This window comes from Hyalella azteca, unplaced genomic scaffold (genome assembly GCF_000764305.2).
Source record: "Hyalella azteca isolate HAZT.00-mixed unplaced genomic scaffold, Hazt_2.0.2 contig5384, whole genome shotgun sequence".
Classification (NCBI taxonomy): Eukaryota; Metazoa; Arthropoda; class Malacostraca; order Amphipoda; family Hyalellidae; genus Hyalella; species Hyalella azteca.
Genome location: NW_025935577.1, coordinates 59,816 through 86,613, shown reverse-complemented (window position 1 = coordinate 86,613; position 26,798 = coordinate 59,816). Strand labels below are relative to the sequence as shown.

Genomic DNA, 26,798 nt, shown 5'->3' with positions numbered 1-26,798 from the left:
CAAAGCAGGAGTTTTTTATACTCTTCCTCCAGTTCATTTTTGAGTCCTATAAGTAGACCAGTAAAGTATTATGGATACCAGCATTTTCTTACATAAGAAATTGGTTTAAATCTTGAGTAAATGAGGAAATAAGGAATGAATTGACTCTAAAAAATCTCTGATTTGCCACTGTGCCCATCGGTGCCTTCTAATGAATGACTGGACTGGTTGTGGCAAGTAGGGTGTGAACCTGTACGTCAACAGTACTCTCCTGCATGCCAATGTTGGGACTACATTCCCAACATCCTCCAGGCTGGCGAAATCGACACAATCAATACCTAATAACAATGCGCGTAAATGGACTAGACAAATTAGGTCAATATGGCAAAATTACAGAGCGTAATTATACTATGTGATACAAAATATGAATATATATATGTATTTGCAAGATAAGTCAATGGTCTGTTGTTTATTTTTGCTTCATTTGAGCAATTATGGTTTCCAAATCTGGGTGTGTTATGTTATGTCATGTGTACTTTGAATGTGCAAAAATTACAACTATCATATGAAAATTGTTACGTAGGTTATCCTAACACAAATCGCAATAGAGTATCAAGTCTCAAGATTGCAGTTCTGCCACCACCCACCATCCTTCATTGAATTATCCCACCTTTTTTTTTTAAATTCAATAATCTCTCTTCCAGAAAAGTTTGCAAAATTCATCAGCTGCATAAAATACTCTCTGCTGTGGTGTTCGAGTTCCGGTTGACATGAAAACTTGCGGTAAACTTGTGGTTCCAAAAATTGTGGGAAAGCTCTAATCGCGCCGCTCTGAAGGCAATCGATATAAATAATAATATAATCCACGCCTATGCTAGAGGAAGTTCAAACTTCAGAGGTGGAACTTAATGCAGTAAATTTGCAGTAAGTCAGAAAATACCAGAAAAATACCAGATTTCGGCATATATACCAGATCTAAAATATTCATACCAGACATCTGAAAATACCAGATTTGTGAAATCTGGTATAGAAATATACCATCTGGCAACGCTGGACTCGACTGTTAAACAAATACTCGCCTTAAGTCAATAAAAAAGTTCATTTCTGTTATTTAGTACAATGCTTCTTTCCAGAATTTCCATTACTAAAACTTATTTATTAGCATGCTAATATCATAGTTGCTAAATTGCAAAGCAATCATTAGTAAAAAATTGGTGAGGCTACCTATAAGCAAGAACAATAAGAAAATTCTTGGGAGGACCTTTGAGCAGCCAGGCATGGTAGTGGTAATGGTAAAGCAGGGAATTTTTTCAGACTAATTTTCAAGTTTATTTTTGAGTCCTATTTATAGACCAGGAAAGTATCATAGATACCAGCTTTATCATTTATAAAACATTGGTTTAATAAATCTTGATTAGATGATAAAATTTGAAAAAAGCTGATGATGATTCAGCAAGATTTCCACTTGATGAATAATTTTTTTCAATTGTTGACAAAAGTGAATAATTGCACCAGCCAATTGCAAAGTTGTCAAAAGTGTTCCAAGCTCTACACAATTCTGGATTCATTTTAAAACGTTAGCATTGTAAATTTTGCATAATATTAAGCAAAGCATAAATTTTATTCTAACTTATTGTTTTTCTTTTCAGAAATCATAGGAGCACAGGTCTTACAAACGTGTTGGAGTCTACATAATCCATTATTGAATTATTTCTTGTTCAAGTCTTTATTCAGCATTCATGATTCAGTTTATTGAGTTGCTCATCAAGTATTATGAGAACTACCACCTTAAATTTCCAGCAATGAGCTTTTACTGCAATGGTTCTGATGCTACAAAGTGAAATCAATCTTGTTGATAATCACTTACCTTCTGCTATTATATTCGTTCTAAGTTAGAACAATTTTGATTGTTGTTGTAGCAACCAATAAGAAATTATCCTAGGAACATATTTTATTCTAGCTTCTTGAACTTCTCACTTCCATAATGATGACCAGCGGAGGTGGTGGCCTTATCACCACCCAAGCCACACAACAAGACCTTTCTCCTCAGGAAAGTCAATACTCTCTCAAGTGGAACAACCATACCTCAACTTTCTGTCATGTCTTATCTACGTTGAGAGAAAAAGTAAGTGCTTTTTTTTGCTTGGTTCCATTTATACAGTTCTCTTACCTATGTTATCTATTTCCTGCAAACTTTCTGGTTTCACTTGAAAATCTTTACACCATGTTCAGTATTATCTCACAAAATGTACCCATGCATTACAATTCCACCAGATTTACTGAATAATTTATAAATTGATTTTGATTTAGAAGAAGAAACTGAAAAAAGTTTTATTTTGTGCTGTATTTTTGTCTATATGTAGCTCAGGCTGGCTTAGATAAATACCATTATACCAGTATGTATGGTTGTCATTTTAGGTGCCTGTATCTTCAGTCTTTATTTTTCTTTCTACATGTGCAGATCAGATCCCCAATTAATGACTGTAAAACTTAGAGTTGATTAGTTAGTCAAAGATATTGAGCATTTTTGTTGGATGTGTTCATACTCTGAAGTCTGGAGAAGTGTCAACTTGTTACACTTTGTGTATGGTTTGCTCACAATATTGGGTTGCTAATATTATGAGATTGTTCTTGCTCATTTGATTTTATTTCATTGCAAGCTAAGCCACTGTTAACAATTGTGTTTCTTCACATGCTTCTATTGTTGCAAAATTAAATTTTCTTGCTTGTGTGCAGGACAAGTACAGTGATGTGACACTGGCATGTGAGGGACGCTTCTACAATGTGCACCGTCTGGTGCTGGGAATTTGTAGCGATTATTTTGATGCCATGTTGGAGCGCACCCCATGCAAGCATCCCATTATTGTTCTTAAAGACATCAAAGCAGAAGATCTTGAATCTCTCTTGAGCTACATGTATATTGGCGAAGTGTCTGTCAGTCATAGCGATTTGGGACGCCTCATTAAAGCTGCTGAATTACTTTGTATCAAAGGTTTAGCTGTTCCTGATGAACCTCCTCCAGGCTATGCTGATGCTGGCTTAACTGCCTCAGTTGTGAGAGATAAACATTCTAGCCTCATTTATGATACCAGTGAAGGAAATGTCATGACCTTTGTTGCACATGGAGCTGAGACTGAACAGCAAGTGCAGTGTGCTACTGAACAACCATTCCGTAATACCCGCAGCAGCCCTCCTAATAGAAAGAGGCGCAAAGAAGAACACATTAGCAGCAATAGTAGTGGCAGTGTTACAATGGTTACCACAAACTCCTTGCTTATGGCTGCTGCTGAAAATGGTACTTCATGTCCAACTGTATCTGCTGGTGGTGTGCTTAGCTCTACTGTAACTGTGGATGAGACTGGGGGAGGAACACTTGTTTATCATCAGACTTCACCATCCCTTCAGCCTGGTTCACCACCCACCTCTTCTAGCTCATTAAATGGCAGCACAGTTGTGGTGAGCCAACTGCTATCATCTGCTGTCATTACNACGGTATTTTCATGCTCAATGTGCACTTGTAGTGTACAGCGAAAAACTGTTCTTAAAAATTTATAGGTAAAAGTTTTACCGGAAGCTTGTAACAATTTTTTTACTAGTTTACAGCAGTTGTCTTCGTAAAATATTGATAGTATTCTTAAAAATGTGTTCTATCTCTATATAGTTTGATGTTTTGCAGCAATATTCCTATAAAATTCTTACCTGTTGTGCAGGTTTGAGACTCATTCAGAAGGTAATGGGGCCCAAGGGTCGAGTGACGGCGGGTCTCACCAGCCGCAGCCTCTTGCCGAAGCGGTGGCTGAAGCTTTAGCTGGACCATCTGGCCTGCAAAGTGTCAGTCCCCAATAGTTGAATATCTAACTATGAATAAATAACTAATTATCCAGTGACTTGCTTGCTGTGTTGTCTGCATGGGCAATGAATAGTTGAAAAGCTAACTTTAACGAATGAGCTTCAATTAAATATACAAACAGTTGGTGTGCTGGGTGGCTTGTACCGTATGACGGATGAATGATGAGTTACTGGCGTGCTGGCTGGTCTGCGCGAGTGGTGAGTGTCATGTTGCAAGAGTGCCTTGTATTCTAAGTTTATGAATATGTAAATGTAAATTTTAGCTTATGTTCTTGCTCATTCAGAAGGTAACGTGTTCTGCTACGATGATATGGTGTGTGATGTTTGATACCTGTGTGAGTTATGTTGATTATATTGATATTGAATTTATGCAGTGGCTTAGCGCCGGGGAGACAAGCTTTTCGACTGTGGAGAGCTATGCAGCCACGGCCGGAGAGCTTGCCCAGCATGGCCTCAAGACGCAGAATGTACCACATTTGCCACTGGTGAGTTTCAATATCACTTTTTACATTCATAGTTTTTTTTATAATTTTTAATTATACATTTTGTTTCCAATTCTGATATCTCAAATTGATGTTTTTTCCCTAATTCCGAAATCTTAATCCTATATCAATACGGAATTGCACCTGTTATGCACATTACACATACGGGTATGTTCTGCCCGAAACTAGAAGTAAAGTTTTGCCCAATTGTTCTCAATCTCCTTTTTGATAAATTAGCGACCAAAGGAAGGTAAATTAACTGTTGCTGATAAAATTAGCAGAATTTGTTCTCGGCCAATTTATTCCTGTTTCCTAACGTCTTGTTACTTTGCTAGTTCAAAACTTGTGCTTTTCATTTTTACGGACGATGGTTCAAAGTGGAAAAAAGTTGAAAATATGTACAGAAAAACAATATTACTTCTCTTTCCTTATGGCTTACGTTTTGTTTCTGCTAATGTCAAAATACAGCAGGAATTTTTTCTCTAGATATGAATATTGTTCATTCTTATTTTTTAAGTTACTCTCCCTCTTCTGTTGCTTAAATTAAAATTTTCTTAGCAAGTGATTCAATTTAGTTTTAGGTTTCTTCAATCCAATAAAATCATTTGAGACTCATTATAATCTTAGAATTTACAGCAAAAACTGTCTCAAGGTTTTTCTTATCATTCCCGTCTTTGTTATCGTCGGATTCAAAGATCGTGGCGCGCTTCTACCCATGCCTCCATCGTACGCACTCATTTTGATAACAACTGTGTCGTGACTATAACGTTAAGTTACAATTTTATCTCTAATTAGATATAATTAATAAAATTTTTAATTAATAAAATCAATTCCTTTTTTTTTGTTGGAATGGTGAGTGTGGGAGGCCTTTAAAAAAAAAAATTAGATATATGTAATAGCATTTGTCGCTGATACATGTCAGACCGATCGCTTCGAGTGGCCGAAGATTGTGGATGAATGCCAAATGAATGACGATTGAACATTACCATCTATAACAGAAAAGAGATTAGCACTGCTGGATTGTCGAGAAATGCGGACTGTTAATGCCTATTGCTTACTTCTGAAAGCGATAAGTGGAGCCACTCAACTAAGTATTAGCGAGAATTTGAACGTTTATTTGGAGCCTTGTAGTGTTATCTTCCGATGAAATGTTAGATCATTAACCATAGTCAATACTACTCGCACTTGAAGCCGTAGAAAAGGTAGATAGTTTTCACTAGTAGACCAAGGTTTAGACTTTTGTCTTAGTACTTTTCAACTGTCGTCAATGCTATTCTTACTTGAGGCAAGGCGTTGTAAAATAAATTCCATTAATGGGAACAAATGCACAAACAGCCGTAACTACTTCTCATCCTGAACTCATCCTCTCATTCTTCAGCTTTTAATCTAATGGCTGCGTTGTGTTTTACAAAGTGATCTTCTCTCTTTATGCCTGAACTTATTCCATGCTTTCCGATGTCCAATTCTCTTCTTAAAGTCGTTATTGGAGGCTCAGGTAGCATTCAATATAAACGGTTCTGCGATCACAAAAGTTGGCGATGACGGAGAGGATCGTTTGCGATTTCATTTTGTTATTCTTATGTTTTTAATCTTTTTTACCTTACTGCTGGGTGATAATTGTTGTGCAAAAATAGGCTTGGTTGTAGAGAAATGACAATTGTTGTGCAGATGCAGAACAGGTTATAAGAAGCGCACCAGAAAGTGCAATGGTGAACTTGAAGCAAGCAGTTGACAATGCACTCGGTACAATTGTGGATGAAATAGATAATTTATAGTTTAGTCAATTGAATGTATCAAAATTTATTGAACTAACAGTTCACATATTGCGATATAGATTATTTTTGCAAATATGACGATAGTGTTGTAAATGTCGTTAAGATATTGTTACAAACGTATGAAGATGAGCGCATTCAAGCAACCCTGAAAGTTGTGGTGCTGCTGCTGCTGCATTTTTGCCCGTTGTCCTTATAATTTTCCTGTACTTCTGTGTGAAGTATCAGCATGTAACTGCTGCTATTACTCACTCGTGTTGTTGTTATTGTTGTAGGACGGGGCGAGCAGCGGCAGCAGCAGCACCACAACCACGGTCACGGTAGCCGCTGTTCCCAGCACCAATATCGTCGCCAACAGCAGCATCGTGGGAGCCATCATCCCCACCTCGACCGCCAAGCGCATGTGTCTAGGCAACTTTGCAACAACGGCTGCTGCCGCCTCTCCTGCTAGTGCCACTACTGCTGGTGCCGGTGCCACACCAGCGACGGGAGCCAGTAACCAGCTAACCTGTCCTCACTGCTACCGCAACACTTTCCGCCAGACCAGTGATCTGAAGCGCCATATCCGCATCCATACAGGGGAGAAACCTTACCAGTGCAGCTCATGTCCATACAAAGCCAGCCGCAAGGACCTTCTCCATACGCATTGTGCCAAGATACACAACTACGGATTCACGTCTGCCTCCAAATCTGAAGCTAAGGAAACCATCAAAGAAGAAAAGGAGTCCAGCAAAAAGAAGTGGACCGCTTCCTCTAATTCCGAGAGCAAAGAGTGGGAATGGTGATCAGCCTTCCACTCTTAACCTGCTTCTTCCGCTTGAGCTTCTGTTTGCTTTATGAATACAATCTCATTCATCGTGAATTGTATTCGTAAAGAAATACCTACATTCGTTGCTAAATTAATTAATTCTCAGAAGTGGCACAGCTAGCAAAAAATGTTTTCCAATTATGAAATTAGTGTCTAGGACGAATATTGCTGAAAACTGGCTCATTTAATACTTTGGAAATGTAATTTTTGTTGACGCTATTTATATTCGATTGGAAATTTTTTTTGCCTAATTTATCTTGTACATATTATTTTTTATATTTGTAATTCTCGCCTGTCGATTTATTTAAAAATAATCCCAAGGTCCATAAATATTCAGGGTGAGTCAAAGCTGTTCAAATTTGCATTTGGATTTATGAGAAATTTTTCTCAAATTTGCTAATGAGCAGAAACCTGGTGACAACGTTACAAAGCTTGTATATTGTACAGTATGTAGTATGTGCCGCTTTAATAAAGTAGTTGAATTCAATCGGGATAATGTATTGAAATTTTAACAGTCGGAGGGAAGAGGTACAGAGTACGATACCTTAACTCATTTCCACACTTACTGCTTAACGTGCCCACAAGGATGCTATGTCGCCGCACTCAGGATATATAATGGTTGCTTGTCAGTCACTATGACGTATGATGGATGCTGTCGTGTCAGTAACAACTGCAAATGAAATGAAAACGAATTTTTAGAGGAGATTGTTATACGAGTGTATCAATAATTGTTGTTTATTGACACTCACCGGCTTTTAAAAAGAAGAGCAAGTTATTCAGGGCCCAGGTGAGGAGCCGTCTAGTAGGTGGTGGTTCGTTAGTGTAATTCCATCCTCATCCGTACGGAGCCCCGATGATAATCCAATGCACGGATGGGCACAAAGGTTGGCTGGCAACTGGAACAACACAGGTGGTGGCAGCAAGGATTGTGGCTGAAGATAATCTGCATGTTGGTGGCCAGCGTTTCTCGATTTTGGTTTCACTGGAGGGAGAGCCTTAAAACCCGTTTAAGCATAGTCGACACCTACATGGCGGCTAAATGACAGCATTAAATTTTAAATGTGATTAGACAAGGATAATTATAGCGAAACGGACTTAACCCCTTCACAATTAGTTGCCAGTAAAAAATTGAAAGGTGATACCTATACTTGAATTTTAACCTTTTTGACAAAAAGTTACGAACTCGACTTTTTATGATAGTACTGCCTCAGAGCGTCAAGTTGAAACCATTCATAATTATGGCACGGTCAAGACTCGTCCCGTCGCCACGCGTTACGCCACACATCAAACGAAGTTCAAAGCTGTCTGTGACTTGTCCTGATCTGCGCATACGCGGCTTACTGCTTACACGTTATTCCTACATTACATTAAGAGTGCCCTGTATAGTCTTATTATGCAAATTGGAATATTAATTACTTTCATAAGAACAAAGGAGGAATATGCCTCGTGTTTAAGGGTCGTGAAATTGAGAGAGTTGAAGTTATTGTAATAAAGAGAGAATATAGGGTATTTTGCTTATTATCCACATTTATTAATGGTTCGCTGAAGATCTAACTTGCCGGGCTACATGGCGTTTACTGGAGTTCAATCGTGCATTAAACAGAATATGGATTGTAAATTAAATAAAAAATGTTTAATAATTGGCAAGTTCATCTAAAATCTTATTTCAAGAGAGTTCATCACTTGACCTCCACGTGACACTCGGGTGTGCTGAGATCAGCTCTCTTCAAATTCGGATCCTAGTGTTGTTGCGAATCCTGATCCATAGCGACAGAAAGATTCTGTAGTATTCAGGATTGAAATTGGTTCTCGAACTGCCTTCTGCTCCCCTGTATGTAGATTCACCTTTTGATAATAGGATTAATTTATGAAATGTTTCGTGTGATTTTAGTCCACTGTCGTGATTATACACATAGTTGGGGTATATTATGGAAGAATTTAACTGGACATCATAGCTCGAGGATACTCGAGCTTAGCTCAGATTCATTTTTCAGCGATACTTTATACTTTTTGAAGTAGCTTGATACTTTTCGAAGTAGCCTATTTATTAATACTTGAATAGTTGATACTTTTTGAAGTTAATCTTTTAATTTGGGTTTTCTATGCTTTGTTGCATGGGGGAAAAAATATAACTCAGTACTCACTGCAGTGAGTGACAGAGCGCTCATTTTCTCGTCGACGAAAACGTGAAGTCACGGACGGACAGACGGCCATGGCGAGCACAATAGTGCATTTTTTCCATAAATGAGAAAATGCGCTAAAAAGTCGCTGAAACTTGCAGAAACTTGGCCTTGAGCAAGGTAATTTTAACACGCATTGTGATGATCTTTCACTAACTTATTTGTTATTCTGTAGCTGGCTGAGGACCTTGGAGGATCACAAGGCTCTGGCAGCGGAGTTTGCACCTCCCCAGGCGTCGGTGAAACCAGTCTGCCTCCCGCCTCGGGCGATGGCAGCGACAACGGATCTGATGCGGTGGCCACTTCAATACCTTTACCAACACACTTGACTATCACGAAAAGCGGTGGCAGTTTTAGCAGCATCCTGCACCAATGTCCAAGCTGCTCCTACACAACCTCACGTACCGACAGCATGGAAATACATTTACGTACACACAGCGGCGAGAAACCTTTCGCTTGTGTGTATTGTAGCTACCGCACGGCACGTAAATGGTCGTTATCCGTACATCTCAAGACACATACCGGCGAAAAACCTTACCACTGTCCTAACTGCCAGTACCGAGCTGCCAGGAAGGATGTGCTAAACGCACATCTTAAAACGCATTTGCAGGTCAAGAGAGAAGCGGACGAACAAGTTGACTGAGAAATCATTATTTGCTGATCTACGAAGTAAAATTATTTAATTTTTTGTGAGACAATGTCTCCTGTTGAGTCAAGATATATAATAGAATATAATAAGTTAATTTTTGCCGCTGTGTATTGTTTTTGGGTGTTATCTATTTCTCTTATTTTGAAAGCTTGTGGTTGTTATAGGCCAAGACTGCATGTCTCGTCGTACGCTGATGTTCGATGTCCGTGTTCACCTTGTAGCTGAAAGTAGTTCTTATTTTTTTTCAAACACGAAGAGCGGGGCAATAGTTACGTTGAACGTTAAACTCGGAGAAAATTGCCGGATTTAACACGGCCCTGATGACGTTAATGGAGATTTGAACGCCCACTTAAGCTACCAAATCCGCTTAACTTCTGCAGCGAGAGATCAACGAGAATTTTTTCCCTTCTTCTTGCGTTGTAGTTCATGGTTGTCTTGAATTAGGTTACGGCATAGCATGAACTTAGAACGTACAATTCATGTTTGTATTTAGATGAATCTATCAACATTGTATTTAGATGAATCTATCAACATTTACATTACCATTGTCGGTCCCTCCATTATATTGTTCTCACTCAGAGCATTGTACTATTCCGGAACGGAAAACGAATTTTCGCTAAATTATTTAACCTAAAAATTGAATTCTTATTTAAAAAAATCGAATAAAAAATTCGAAAATGAATTCCTATATAAAAATCGTATGAATTTAATTCTTTCATTCCCATGTAATGTTCGAAAAGTTTGGTATGCTATGACATAGTCTCTTATTTAATTTCGTGATTAATTATTTAAGTAATCATGGGTCATGTATTTGCTTTGGTAGCTAAAAATTTCATATTCATAATCATTAATATGGTTCAACTAGCAGAGGTAATTCTAAAGCTAAAATTTAAAATCGTTTTATTGTTTGCTGTTGTAGTGCAATTCTTTCACCGTGTGCCACTCATAAAAAAGTCAATTTATTTTTTCTTTATTTCCTAGTAGAATTTCAAGGAACCGCAACCAAATCCTTTGTAAAAGCCATTGCTTCCATAAAATGTAATTGCACCCCAGAAAAATTGCTGTCTTCAAGGGCTGAACAAATTTTCACCCCGTAAATTGGATTATATTCGAGTTGAATCAGACTTCATTTTTCCTGAAGTTCGACAATATTTGCCGAAAATATTTACCAGACAGTCTGACGACACAGGATGTGCACAATGTGTGTAGGTGTAACGAGTGTGTACACAATGTGTGTACCGAGTTTGTCAATCTTTTCCTTCACAAAGATGGATGCTCCCCCATACGTACATGCCGTACAATTGTAGACTCGCAAAGCCACAATTTTACCCGTGGATTCACCTTTATCAGCTCTCCTTGTAAATTCACAGTTAGAAACTCGCAGTTACAAAGCCTAAATTCCAAAACTATAATCGCCTACACTCTAAGTATCAAAGTATTATAGAGGCGTAATTTTTGACACACAACTCTCTTTATATTAGTTCTTTTAATTATAATGCTTAACTATGAGCGTCTGTCCAGTTCATGGCCATGACAAGTTTAATGCGGATGCAGAGCTTGCAGTGACGATGAATAAGCAAGGTACGTTGTTTATCACCCAAACAATTGCTTCAACCCAAGGATAAAAAGCGATACTTTTGTCGGTTTACTGACTGAACTCGGATAATGATTATGACACTTATAAACTTACCAAACTGTCAAATTCAATAAATATGTTGAAAAAAATACATAGTGCACGTCTTTTAATGCCGTTCGAATTAAAATTATTTTCGTGGCGACCGATGTATGAAGTTGAAAATACTTTTTAGCGCATTTTATCATTTATGGAAAAAAAGAAGCTATTGTGCTCGTCATGTCCGTCCGTCTGTCCATCCGTGACTTCAAGTTTTCGTTGACGAGAAAATGCGCTCCCTGTCACTCATTGCAGTGAGTACTGAGTTATATTTTTTTCTCGTTATGCTGTTCTTGTTACTCTTGTAACTGTTTTTTCTTGTTTATCGATTCTTGTTCCTCTGTTTCTTCTTGTCTTTTGATTCTTGTTACCCTGAACGAGTAGGTCAGATTGACGTCGAAGCAAAAGTGGATTGACATTTCGTCTGCAAGACGCTTGTTAAAAAAACGCTATATCAATTTTTTTTATTGCCGTGTATAAATCTGGCCGAAAGAGAAACGGATCAAAGTAGCTTAGCTATATTATGTTCGCAAACGCTCAGGTTTTAGACGAGAGGCGCTAGTTTCAATTATTTTCAGCAGAACTAAAAGCTAAAACAGGGCCTGCAACTCATGTCATCAATTGGCATAAACTATTAACTTTTTATATTAATGCCACAAAGGTTATGTGAGTTAAGTTCCGATCTCTCAGCGGCAATGGCTCTATCTGAGTCGGATTTTTTTACGGTGGAACATTAGGCTTATGCAACTTCTTGTTACCCGCCGGCCTGGCAAATGCAGAACATGTTCGTGCCTCTGAGAAGCAATAAACTGGTCTCGCCGCTCATGCTTTCAATCCTAGCGTGAAGCAATGTTGCAATTGTCAAATTTGATGAGCAAAGTTTACATATCATGAGAGCTACAATAGTGACGACGAAACTATCACCGTTTCATGTGTCTCGTGTGAAACGCGAGATTATTCAGAGAAATTTTCATGTCCCTGCTAGTGGCAACATCATTTTCTGCGTTGTCGGGTGATTTGGCAAATGTAATAGTTGACGCTGAACTAGCCCCGAAGCAACGTTGTAATAAGTTTTAAGAGAAGTGAAAATGTGTTATTGATTTATTCATCTTTATTTTGAACGACCTTGCTTGTGAATAGTGAAATAATAGGGAAACGTAGCTTTTAGAATCGATGGATATTATTCAAGGTTTTACTGGTTCCGCGATATTGGTTGAAAACCGCGCCAATGTTCATGTCTTTGGCAACACTTGCAGCCCAGCAATTGCAGCGGTGTGTCTTGACGCTGCTGCCCGGGGAACCATTGCTCGCGATCAGGCACATGGTGATCCAGTTAGCTCGAACTTGTCAAATGATACTCGAGAGAAAGCTCGTTGCTTCATTCGCAGCAATTTTTACATTGACGACGGATTGAGGGGATGCATGCCAGAGGCCATCACTGCCCATGTCCACAATTCAGTACTTATGCCTTTCCGAGTGTAATCATGATAGAGGGCATAGTAGCCAGTACGATTAAGTGCATAAAGCCTTAAATGCCGTTTCCTTTCATGGAAGTGAATCAGTGAGCCAAATAGCATCAAGCCGCCAAAACAATAGCCGTGGTCAAACAGCCAAACTGCCTCGAGCTGGTGTAAAACACAGCCTGGCCTCTTCGCGATTTTTGAGAAAGAGCGCCCCACACAGCGCCGTTCAGTCACAGGCTCCCAGCCACTGCGTCATGCCGCCGCATGCCGAAGCTCATTTGGCCTAACCTATTACGCCATGCAGCGGCGCTCCCCCTTCCGCAGCCAGAAGATTTTCCTCACTCGCAGTGACTCACTTATCAGTCGTGCGCCAGGCGCGGAGTGAGGGTATACATGAATTATTGCTCTCCGAGCAGCTCGTCAACGCTCGTTATTCATGCATTTGATGCTGTTGGAAATTGTTTCTGCACGATACTCAATTCCGGATGATGCATTAAGGGAAGGCGAACATTTGTTATCTTCTTGTAGTTTGTTCACATGGCGGATTCAATGAATGCATCATACCCTGCTGCGCAAGGCCCTTGTACAGCAATCGCACATCATTCTATTAGGATCACGTTTAGGCGTTAGAAATAATATACACTCATGATTTTTTCTGGGTTTTCAGCTGTCCGAGTTCAGCGAGAAAAGTAATCATCTCTACATTCAGTATTAGTACTGAGTACAACTCCGTTTTTCTAAAGGATTTCAACCCTTTAAAGAGAGAGAATTTTCGGAAGAAGTGGCAGGAGAGAATCAGGCGGAAAAGCACGGAAAATCAGGTCAAGCACTCTCGCAATGTCAAGACAACACCGGCCGCATACGATCAGTTAGCGGAACTGGAAGACAAGTAAACAGAAGTCATGTCCACTGACCTGTAAGTAATGTAAGAAGCAACCGCATAAATCAGTGAAAGTGCCAAAAAAGTTTTAAAATATTTTTACACGAGCTCGGATTCCGTTTTGAACAAAAAAAGTGAACTGACAACTGTGATCGCAAACGAGTGTATAGACATTATTTGTATTACAGAAACACTCCCTAAAATCACGGGGGGAAAAATGTACCTGTTGAATTCAGTTGCCAGGTTTCGATTAGACTCCTGCGTTTGTTATTTTTTTGTATCCGAGACGAGACAACAGGCTCTGTCCCGGTTCGCAATAAAAACCGGGATAATCTTCAGCCGTCCGTAGGAATTCCGGGACGATACCGAGACGAGACGAGACATCCCGGTTAAAGTAGGTATTTTAAAATTTCCCGGAATTTATAGCCATTTTAACGAGACATAACGAGAAATAAGGAGACGAATCAATTATTGATGTGGTGTAAACTACTTTGGCTTACCGTCATACATTTATATAATAACTTGAGACTTATCCTTTTACTATTCTGACTGGAGCTCGGTAATTGAAATGATTTTTGCTACGAATACATGTTGTTGTTTAATATGGTACTTGATCTTGACAGGCAAATAAAATGGAAAAGCACGTTATTTATTTTTCAAAAATTGTGTTCTATGATGGTCTGGAGGAGGCCATACTAGCTGTAGCCTGTAGCTGGTGACATCGGTTGACTGGACACACTTTGATTTGCCTCCAGCTCAATCACAGAATCAGATTCATCGATCTTGCCTTGATCATTCTCCTTATTTATTCTCCGGAAAAAAATATAATAGTTTAATCTTCAAAAAAGAACTCGAAATATCCATGTGTATTCTTTCTAAATAACGTTAAGGGGGGGGTATTCCCTCCGGAAAAACTTCCACATTTACTAACGAATCACACATATTTGTAAAACCGAAATACAAGCACATTTTGTTGGTATGATTTTTTCGTATGAATTCAAAGAAAACGTGAAATTCATAGAAAACGGAAAAAGGGGGTACTTTAAAAATCTATCTACTCCTACAGTTTTCAAGCTAGAGCATCGAATGAATGCCATTCGATTCGTAAAGACCATACCAATCGAGTAACACAGCCCAATTTTTTATTTTTGTCGGAGCTTTTTTTATACGCATTTTCCCGTTTTCTTCTCATTTTCTTCTGATTTCCCCCCCTCCTCCCATTTTCAATCCAAACTATGCACAAATCTAAAAAAAGAGGCTTCGTTGCTCGATAGGTATGGTCTTTAAAAATCGAATGGTATATCTTTCAATGCTGTAGCTTGAAAACTGTAGGAGGAGATAGGTTTGCAGTGATAATAAGTTAACTTTTCAATAGAGCCCGACAAAGTCCCGCGCGCATCGGAATAGTCACTCAATGTAGCAAGGATACACGACTAAACGTTACTGGAGCTCGATTCCAGTCAAGGATGGTGGGAACGACTGCATGCACACGAAACCCCATACTAAATCTCGTCTCGTCTCGTTATGTCTCGTTTCAAATCTGTCTGTCTCGTCCCGGTTCATAAATAACCGGGACACAAGTTTTAAAGTCCGGGACAAAAGTCTTGTCTCGGTTCATACGTTTATTCCGGGACAAATTTTACCCTCTGTCCCGTTATTTTTTTCCCGGAATTTTCTCGTCTCGTTACGTCTGTCCCGGTTCATTTCGAGAAAATTATTTCGAGACGCAGGAGTCTAGTTTAGACGTTAGCCGGGTTGGACTATCGAGTTGGACTCTATGGTATATGGGGGCCCTTACATAAATGAGAAAATGCGCTAAAAACGGGTTAAGAAGCTAATTATATATACAGAATTTTCCGAATTTATGTCGTCCTAGGACCTTGTGAACATTACAGAATTTTCCGAATTTATGTCGTCCTAGGACCCTGTGAACATTAACTAATTTTTGGTGAGGATTCCGTCTAAAGGCCGGTCCACACGCTCAGTTTTACACAACGTTTTGTCTGCGTAGTTCTAATCGTTGCAGTTAAAACGTTGCGTGTGGACGGGAAAACTGCGCAGTTGCATCGAAATAGCTACAGCGCATAAGCCCGGTCCACACGCTCAGTTTTACACAACGATTTGTCTGCGCAGTTCTAAACGTTGCAGACAAAACGTTGCGTGTGGACGGGAAAACTGCGCAGTTTTGGAGCCGGCGGGAAAACTGCGCAGTTCCATCGAAATCTGAGCTCCATAGTATAGATTTCGATGAACTGCGCAGACAAGTCGGAACGTGTGGACGGCCGCACACTTTTCCGATTCGATTTGTGCTCAGTTTCAATGATTCTGGCGACCATGGCGGACCTTCGGTAATGTCTTCGGGAATTTATTACTTTTCTATACGAAAGTTTTTCTTGCATTTGGCAAGTATAATTCAAGGACTATAGTAACAGGGACAAAAAAGGTGGAGACATACGAGGGCTTAGTAGAAAAATTCAAAGAAATCGATGAAAGCGCAAACATAGAAACAGCTGTAAAATAAGTTGAGCATTTACCGTCAATAATTGAGAATGAATAAAAAAATCTATTCCATCTGGACCTGGAAAAGAAGACATCTACAAGCCATCTCTCTTGTATTTTGATTCCTCGCAATCCCTAAATGATTCAATCTCTTTTTTGACAAGGCGCAATGCCAAAATTTATGAAAATACTGCCTTCTCCATGGCATGTTTCGGATAAATTTACGGCCGGACTCGCGGCCGGTCTCCCCAAATTCGATGGGCATGGAATATCTCCCAAAGTAATGAACGTAGCTCGATAAAATTCGAATCTGACTTCCGGGCATCGTTAAATTACATAATTTTACATTCACCGTATCTGAGGTTAGATTTCAGATGGCATAGTTCTGTTCCAAAATTTATCGTCCTTCGACAAGTTGCCGTTCGACCGAGGGCTGGTTCGACCCACAGCCTAGATACGGACGGCTTGAAGTGTTGAAGGCTACGTTCCGGAAGGCAGGAATCATGATTGTCCATTATATCCAGGGCGGTTGTGGTCTTCGGCAGGCGACCCCGCCTGCTCGGAGGTGTCGTAAGCGGAGTTACGTACACGTTTTGAGTGTTCCGAAGCAATATAAAACTATTTATTTACTTACAACACGATGAATTGTGATAGAATTATGTCAATAATTCAACATAGGAATAATGTGTGATCGTGCTAAACGGTGCCTTTTGGGAAAAATTTGTCAATTGAGTTTATGCCAGCTAATTTATTTTCCTTTTGTGCTATAATTCAACTCACGAAGTGTTCTAAATTCTAGGTAGCTCTCTAAAAAGTCCCCTAATTTTGAATGGGAATAATGTAATTTTTTGCTTTGCGAAAAATTGCAATAAAGGCGTTGTCATTGCTATTTAGACGTCCCATTCAATTCTCCATATGCTCCTTAGTTAGTCAACACAGATGCCGGTGACAACCTCCTTCCATCCACGCGCACTGCACACTGAATCGGCAGGAGCTGTGAGGACCAGCCTCAGGGCCGAGCAGGGCACGAGCAAGGAATGGTTAATTTTAAAGCCTCTGATTGGTCAGTTAGCCGTATGGTTATGATAATAGCTTTCCTGATGAGTCTTGCGCACGAAAGTTTTGATAATGCCAAAATTAGGGTGTACTTACGTAACTCGTATCTTCTTGTACGTTCGTATTGAAAGATACGAAGTTTTGATTATCCGGCCCATTTGGTAGATGTTGAAGTTTGCCTTAACCTTCAAATTCAGATTAGAAGAAATCAGGATGGTTGCCGTATATACAGGATTGCGGATTTTAACTGGCCAAATTTTCAATCAAATATCTACAATTTGACTTTCGACCAAGATAAATTTTCTAGTGAATATAAAGATTTTCCTACATTTCAAACGAGGATTTCAAACACTATGAAGCTCAGCTTACGCCACCTCTTTTTAAATTGATCGAAATTAATACATCTCATGCCATGAATTTCAAGATCAAGTTTAGTTTTTTTCATTTTAGAGGAAATCCAGGAGGATGTTAGAGCCACATACAAACCGGGAGCCTGATTCAGAAATGCAATATTCACGCAAGTCAAACTGAAAATAATGCAATTGAAGAGATTTTCAAATTTAATTAACAGATAAATCCAGGTATATTGGAAGATTAATTGCAAGGGACCTCATGCAAGTGAGGCATTAATGTATTACCTTGGTGCGCACCCATTTAACTCTAACGTAAATCGGGCCAATGTAGTCCATGAACCGATATATATGGGAGATCGCAAGTGGATTAATCCGGTTACGGTACGAACGATTTTATATCGAAATTTTATCGTCCTTTCGTGTTACCGACGGCACGAACGCAATTTTACGGAACAATTTTAATTTACTGGCCTCTATCGATTTGTGGCTTCAGTCATCAAGTTTGAAATAAGTTCTGAATGATATAAGTTCCGCGCCTGTTTGATTAGCCTAGAAATTGTGAACGAATTTTTATTACATTTTATGGTTACTGATGTCAATGAACACAATTTTTTTACAGCCGGTATGAACCCAATTTTTCAGAACAACCGATAAAAATTGTTACCGCCGAAAAAAGTAGTGCAAAATTTACTGAGAATGTAGCACGGAAAACAAGTTTTGTTTATGATAGAGAAATTATTCCTGTGTTCGATCATTTATATACGCGCTAATAATATAATGTACATTGAACGTCCCTACGAACGAGTTCACCTTTTTGAGGCGTGCTCGTACGCGGACTACGCTCGGTCGGCGGCTCTGCGCAGAACGTTGTTGTTGAGACAAGCTAAGCGTTTCTTATGCGATGTCATCTGGGCGTCTAGTTGCTCTCAGCATTAACCCAAATTACCTCTGAAATTGTTAAAAAATACGTATTTTGTGTCACCAATGTCTGCACCAGCGGCGGTGCTCGGGTTATTTCCTACGCAGCTAATGACAAGGAAATCCTCGAAACGGTATCCTCGCAACGGTATCCTCGCAACGGTATCTTCGCAAAGGTATCCTCGCAACGGTATACTCAACGGTATCCTCTTAACGGTATCCTCAAAACGGTAGCCTCGCAACGGTATCCTCAAAACGGTAGCCTCGCAACGGTATCTTGGGAACGGTATCATCGCGAAAAATTTTAAGACCGCGAAAATCCATCTCTCAGGTCTCGTGTTGTTCATCCTAGTCACGGGTTTTCATTTGAATTTTTATCCTGCGGTCAAATGAAACAAATTCGCGAGAAGTTTGTCAATTAATTTTCTTTAAGCTTGAAGAAAATGCCATCAAACACATTCTATGAATCGAACCGGAAAAATTCAAGCGCAAGTTAATAGAACTAACGATTAATTTTGTTACATTGCAAATAAATTCACGGCGTATTTCGCCATTGTTTCGAAAATGTATTCATTGAATCTACCTGGTTGCTGGTCGATGGAATGATATCCGATATCGATTTTAACGTCAGGTCCTCATTTTATTATAATTGAGTGTTCAAGTTAAGCTCAGTTGTCGTCACTGGTCCATGAGGTACCGCAGAGCAACGCTCAGGTAGCCCATCGCCACAGCGGAGTTGTGTGCGAGGCACGACTCGTTCATGACCTTTTCTCGTCGTGCTTTAGGCCGAGACTTATTTTCATCTATTCGTCCGACTTTTAGTGCTGATTTAACCTGGGCATTCTGAGATCGAGTGTTTTCAAGACCGCGTTCTGCGTCAGGAATTCTTGCAGGGTCCGCACGACTGAGGTCGCTGAGGTAGGCTTCAACGTCGATGAATCCGTAGCAGCCTGATGACTTCTGCCACGATAAGGCTGACCGAATCATTGAAGGTTCGAAGAACTCTGGCTTGTTTACTGCAGCACCGCAAAGGAATCCTGATATTGTTTAAAGAAATAATTTACAAACTAATAAGAAAAATATTAGCGCTAATATTTATAGGTAGAAATTTATTATTTTAACTTCAATGAGATCCACGACCAATACTTTCAATTCTGATAACGTAAGATAAACACATTGACCTAAAATCTGAACCAAATTTTGCTATTACAAACAAGTCAGGAATTATTCATACTATATACACACATTTTATAATTTCAAATCATACATACCTGTAAGGCTGTACAATAGCGCAAGAAAAGGAACATCTACATACTTAGTAGATTTTATAGTTTTATACCGGGATAGTTATGAATATAAAACATTTCACCGTCAACTTGGAATCTTCGTGTTTTACATAAAAATGACCACAAAACAAACCTTGTTCAAGGAACAAGTCTTTCTTGAAGTCAGGGTACCCGTCAGCAGCGATAACTTGCGCCTGCTCCAGCACGCGACTGCACTGCCGTCTCATCAGCTCGTGTGTGACGTCAGTCGGGACGCTGTCCGCAAAACCGCGTTGCGCAAGTTCGGCGAATTCCGGACCGCATCCTGCCTAAGGATACAATGAAAAATTTTTATAGGCAAATTGTAGTTCATGTCTACTGAGATGGACGAGAAAGCATTTAAGATTAGATTGTACGCGACGCTATAGTTATAACACTTCTGGTGTTCTTGATCAGGGGAACTTCGTAATTTGTCCACTATTATTATAATCATATAAGCTTTCAGTCAATAACTTATTATAATAAGCTTTATACTTTATTTTGAGACATGGTGCAATGGCTTCCCTCAGCAACAGAAAGGTATTTATATAATGCATGAAGCTTATTTTGACCTTAAGTCGTCCTTGCATGAGGGGATCTCGTCAACTATTAAGACAGTCAATTTTGAACAATATTACACATACATTACATGCGTGCTACAATGTCAATACGATGTTTGGTCTCTCATAGTCTAGCGACCGAAAACTCGCAAGAAATCGGTTGAAGCTGAATGGGATAAAATTCATTTCATTTAAATAAAATTTCATTTAATTAACACATTTAATTAACATTCATTTAAATAAAATTACATAATTTTTGTCCAATTGCGATGTATTCTAGTAGTAGTAGTTTTTCGATTTCATGATATGAGACATTACGATTGGACAACAGAGTTTTATTACGAGTGAAATAATTCTTGTGACTCGTGTCATAAAAATGTCAGTAGCTGTTAGAATTCTGCGATATCGGTAATCAACGACTGGCCAGATGTGGCCTATTCAACCCTGGCACCAATATTTGATGTCCTACTGAGAGGCCAAGCGCGAAGTAGAGAAGCTGGTGAGTGAGTTGATAGTCGCCAGTTTCGGGTGTGGCCATCATTCTCCAGCACCGGTCGCTCACGGCGCAGTGAGAACTGCGACCGTCCGAATTTGAGCTGTCGGTGTCTTGCAGGGGCCGGAGCTGACTGAGACACTCGTCTGATGCCACCTCGTCGAAATCGGTGTCCTCTGTGAGGTAGCAAACAAAGTCACGCATTAATCTGAAAATAATAGAGCTAAACTTCAATGAAAATAATACGTTTTATAGATTAATTTGGTAATAGTGGATTCAGCTGAGAAAATGGCCAAATCTGGTCTGTTGCGGATTCTTGACATTGCAAAATTTTTCCAGCTTGCTGGGGTTGAGCTGCCTCACTTAAACACGAGTATACCGTTGTCTCATCGAAATCTGTTTCCTCTGTGAGGTATGTAATAATGTCGAGCATTTTTAGAAGAATAAAACAGCTGAGCAAAAATGAACAGAAACCCTATTAGAATTTTATTTAATCGAAGAGAAGTGATTGTAATGATGAAATTAGATGAAAGACTCATTTTTCTTGAATATATACGAAGCATACTTACATTTGATAAAGACGTTTTAAATGCACAATATGGCTTTGGATTTATTTTATATGATATTCTGTTGAATAGAATTCAAATATGTTAGACGGACTGATTTACCAGACTCGACACCGACAACCTTTACACTACCATGAATGTATAAAATCAAGATGAAATCAAATTATTTAAACAAACGAAAGAATAATCATGTTCATTGACAATTTTTTTTATTTAAAGTACTCGTAATTTTTAACCAGAAAAGGAAGTTAATAAATGGAGCGTTTCGTTGAATAATTACGTGAGGGCAGTCAAGGTCCAACGAATTTTTTCTTCTGTGAATTTTTGGAAGGATTCGAAGAATCCTTTAAAAAAAATAAAAAAATAAAATTCGAAGAATCCTTCGAATTTTATTCGGTTTCCTCGCTTTTTACTCTCGATGATTTACGTCTCATCGCAAGTAGGAAATCAGCAGGCAGTAGCGAGTTAAGAAAACCTAGTCTAATATCTTTATATATTTATTGATGTAAGTATGATATAGTTTATGATTAAAGATATTCACACAATAAATAATCAGATTTCTAAATAATCATGTGTAAGTTTCGCTTCGGAAGAAATGTTCGATAAATGATCGAATTAAGTAGGCGTGAGTTCATATTTGAAAATCTCACCTCTGTCTTGGTTTTGGTCAACACCGAAAGTCCGAAGCCAAAGCTCCTCAAAATTTTCCATGGACTGTTCAGCGTTAATGCGCTTCATGTTCTTCCACAACTCTGGGTCCATCATGAAAGAAAACTCTGCGGGTGAAATTAGAAATAATTATCGAATGCAACATATAATGAACGGCACATATAAATGACATTTTTTAGTTCAGGTAAATATAATAGATGGTTCAAGCGAAGAAAAGATCTTTAAATTATGTAGAACGGAATGTTTTTATCGTTGAGGACTGTTATTGAATTTGCCAAAAATGCAAGTTGTTTTGGATGCCTATCTAATGCAATGCCGAAGATGTTTTTTAATTATTTAGTCTTTTTACATTCACGAGACACAATTTTAAGAATATAACTTGAAATTGAAAGAATTTTAGAGCTAGAATGTGGGCCAGTATATATGAACGAGTTGCAAGCTGGACGTACGTAAATGCCGACATCTATTCAACTGTTAAAAATGACCGATAACATTACTAGAGATAACATTAACAATTCAGCATTAAAGAGATGCTACCTGACCAATGATGGAAGATCGGAAAATCATTTCAGATGCTTCGTCTCACATGCACTGTAAGAGCCTTTTTTATTGAAGACAAATTAGTTTGAATGCACAAACCGATTGAAAAAGTATTTCACATCAATCAACAGATTATTTTATAATCCGATTATCTTTAATTTTGAGGTTTAGACTCATTTTACATGGGCAATCGAATTGACAGAAAGGTACCGAGCACCACATGGAACAGGCAGGCTTCAGCTAGGCCTGGTCATTCGAACTTGCTGGTCCTTATCGAAAAATCTTTCAGGTGTTCATTACCTGACGCAGGTGCATCATGAATGCACGTGACATTCATGCAGCATTTCAGCATTTAATAATTATTGGCCAAAAAATAAAACCACTTGCAACTTCAGCCTTGTGCCGAATCATAACCTAAATACGTATAGCGACGTTTATGCATGTGACATTATGAGCCTCAGAGAATTTAATAATTATGGGCAAAAAAATATAACCACTTGAAACTTCAGCCTTGTGCCAAATCATAAACTAAATACGTATAGCGACGTTTACTTTACGTATCGTAAAGTAAACGTAGCGACCTATTTCTCGTCTTTGATTGGTGGGTTTAGCTTGAAAAGTCATCGGTGATTGGCTGCCGAATATACGAACTCGGACCATTTTTCATAGTACGGCCTCAGACTTTCGAGCCAATGATAAATGCTAATATTGTTTACTCCGAACTCCAACCCAGGAAACGTTAGATCATTTGAATGTGAACTATGATGTCAGGTCATTTGAATATCAATTATGATATAAGTGTATTTGTAACAATGTGAATTGTAATTATAGCGTGTTTTAATATGAATGTATTGTTAACACATTTTATATTATATATGATGTGTTAACTTCGAGATTGCTGGGCTATCAGCGTCTCTAAATTTCACAGGTGCACCTTGGCAATTAAATTAGCTTGAACTCGTCCGGCACTTCATGGAGCTCTCTATCCAACGTCGAAATTTGCTAATTAAAAATCTCTCGCTTTACCGTGTTCCGTTTTTTCTCACTTTAATGACAAAAAGTATAAAAAAGTCAAGAAAAACGTTAGTTTTTCAGGTATAACAGTTAAAACATGTACACGGAAGAAACACAATTGTCGAGGCTAAATTTGTTAATCAATTATTATCGAGGCTAAATGATTAAATTAATCATCAAAACAGCGATGAATAAGAGTTATGTTGACTATATCTCAGAAGGAAACATGAATATTCTCACGTTCACTGAGATCTGGATTTGTCCCGAAGTTCTGAAGCAGAAGATCAGCGGCTGAAGCGAGATCCGCTTCAGCGGATGATATAATCCGGGATATCTCAGGAGAGTCGGAAATCCGCGGAGAATCGGACTGGAGCTGCGCTAGTTGGCCTACATTGGCAATTAAAAGAGACTTTAAATGATTAACATATAAGCCTATGTAGAATATTTTGTCATCCATGAATATGTACATTCTATTCAACAGTCTATTAAAGAATATGTTGTTCAGAACTTCATTCCATAGACTATCAATCTGAAAACTAGTATTTTTCGAAATAATATTTGATTTCAAGAGAAGTAAATCATGTTTTCAGCGAAAAATTTTCGAAATTATTGCTTTAATGATGACTATATATAATAATAATTATATATACATATAAATAATAATTAAAAAATGTAAAATATATCTCAACCCATTAAAAACTCAAGACATTTAATTCCTTGACTAACTGCAAAAAAATTAAGGCGAAAGTAGTCGAAGTTTACTCCAAAGCATCCAAGATAGATAGATTCATTAAGACTCAGCTGTAAAATGCAAATATTCACGTTAACTGCTCAACATTTTATGTCAAGGAAATTATCGACGCCTCATTAGTGTGTTGGAATTTTTTGAAAATTTTCGTAAAGTTTTTGAAAAATCTATAAACAAATTAAAAATCATCTTTTGAACATGCGAAAAGTCACGTATACCGTTCAAAACTTCACATTTACGCAAAAAATTAATACTTTATTTTTAAAACACATTTAAACAACGCATTACCCTGCGTAATCCTTATTGAGAGCAGGAGGTCGTCGTTGCCGTTCTGAGCTTCCTCGGCGATGAAGCTAGTGAGCTTCTTGAAGCTCGAGGCAACCTCCTGCAGCAGCTGCTGTCGCTCCTGCGCTTCATACCGTGGAGACACCCGCGCTCTGTCGTCGTGGTCCGCGGATCTTCGGACGACGGAGTCGTGGCCTGCGGATTTCCGGACGACAGAGTCGTGGCCGGCGGATTTTTGGACGACGGAATTGGGGTCTGCGGATTTTTGGGCGACAGATCTTTGAACGACGGAGCCGGGGCCGGTGGATTTCCGGACGACGGAGTCGGGGCCGGCGGATTTATGAACGACAGATCTTTGGACGACGGAGTTGTGGCCGGCGGATTTTCGGACGACGGAGCCGGGGCCGGTGGATTTTCGGACGACGGAGTCGTGGCCGGCGGATTTATGGACGACAGATCTTTGGACGACGGAGTTGTGGCCGGCGGATTTTCGGACAACGGAGTCATGGCCGGCGAATTTTCGGACGATAGATTGGACAATGGCGTCGTGGACGGAAGATTTTTGGACGACGAAGCCGTGCACAGCTGCTCCAAAACCCACGGAGGCGCTTTGGAACACAGCTACACCGAACAGCAAAGCAATGACCCTCATCTTACGTATAATGTTTGTGTTCAGGTTTCTTCTATGGTATACTGAATTGAAAGCTTTAGGTTACTTATTTTCCAGAAAAATATCGCCAAAAAAGAAGCGCGTAAAGGAAGAAACATTAAAAGAGTTGTGCATGTTTTCACCCTAAATTACGATGGAATAAATACAAGTGTTGTCAGTATTGAATAGGATCAGTTTACTCGGTAAAATACCTCAAATTTATTATACTTGATAAACATAGCTTATAGGTAGATCGGACTCATTGAAGGTACAAATAATTTTTTGATGTAATATCACTAATATGTCACTAAAAATCTACACCTATTGATTTACTCATGAATTCAGTACATTAAATTTGCACTAAGAACTTTTGTTGATTGGAGCTGTTGTACACGATATTAATATTTTTCCCTCATGAAACCAAACTTTTATCGGCGAATTATTGAAATAATTTCATTCCATTGGAAAATGCATGCCTCACTGTTACTACTTAATTAAGAAAGTTATATTCTCTGATTCATCCTGTATAGCAAAATATGGAAGTAAATTATTATATGTTCAAACAGTCATCGTAAAGAGCGAAAATTTATTGTTCTGCTGTAAAGGCTATGCGATTAATTGTACGTTCTATGTTCATTGATATAATTGTACGAGCTATGTTCATTCATTGTGCATAGAACACGACACCACGACCAACTCCCACCCCGAGCCGCGACACACTGCCACGCCATGACGCTCCAGAGTCCCAGTGACTACTGCTCAGAAAGGCCGCGTCGACACTTTTGGGACGAATTTTTGTAGCAGGTTCTAAACGGAATTTTTTTTCAAAAACACAAGCGATAAAGAAAAAATTGAAAAGTAGTTATTTAGTCAGAATACGCTTCTGTGAGCGTATTCTGATCGCAAATAACAATTTTTTTTTGCGTTCGCTTCGTTTTCACGTAGTGCACTAATCGTGTGCAATGGGGGTCACTCAAGTTAGTCGTGCACTATGGGCGAAAACGTAGCAAAAAGCGTCGTTTTAAATTATATCAAGATCGGTTTTACTTCACAAAATTATGCGCATAATCCTGTTTTGAAAATTCGTTTCAAAAATTCACCTCAAAACTTCGTTTCGTAAGTGTCGGAGCAGTCACTGAGGGATGCAACATAACCTTATCACAATGTGAAGAAACACTCATCCGGTCCCATTATCGAGTCAGAAGTACCTGTGCGTAACCTTCGAAACATTTCTATATTTATAACTATAACATAGGCTACAAACATTAATCTAAATAGATATTATCAGGTTGAAATTTCGGTAAGTACGCCAATGGAATAAATGCATTTCATTAGTTAAGATGACTTGTGTGTACGAGTTTACATAACGTAATTTTAGTTAATAATTTGACAAGCAATACACTATGTGCA

General features: G+C 38.8%; 2 protein-coding genes across 2 annotated transcripts; one reads left to right on the top strand and one right to left on the bottom strand.

Moving 5' to 3' along the window:
* The first annotated feature begins 1,627 nt into the window (after positions 1–1,627).
* LOC108665233 (transcription factor Sp8-like) lies at positions 1,628–10,682 on the top strand. Its single transcript, XM_047880406.1, has 5 exons — positions 1,628–2,104; positions 2,716–3,488; positions 3,690–3,810; positions 4,203–4,313; positions 9,246–10,682. The coding sequence occupies exons 1-5, from the start codon at positions 1,964–1,966 to the stop codon at positions 9,711–9,713; spliced, it is 1,614 nt and encodes a 537-aa protein (XP_047736362.1). The 5' UTR covers positions 1,628–1,963; the 3' UTR covers positions 9,714–10,682.
* A 7,154-nt stretch (positions 10,683–17,836) lies between these two features.
* Positions 17,837–25,391, bottom strand: LOC108665231 (UPF0764 protein C16orf89 homolog). The gene is made up of 6 exons (XM_018151964.2): positions 24,743–25,391; positions 23,947–24,093; positions 22,134–22,259; positions 20,894–21,093; positions 19,980–20,154; positions 17,837–19,597 (listed from the first exon to the last, which is right to left on the bottom strand). The coding sequence occupies exons 1-6, from the start codon at positions 25,389–25,391 to the stop codon at positions 19,239–19,241; spliced, it is 1,656 nt and encodes a 551-aa protein (XP_018007453.1). The 3' UTR covers positions 17,837–19,238.
* Positions 25,392–26,798: the final 1,407 nt, after the last annotated feature.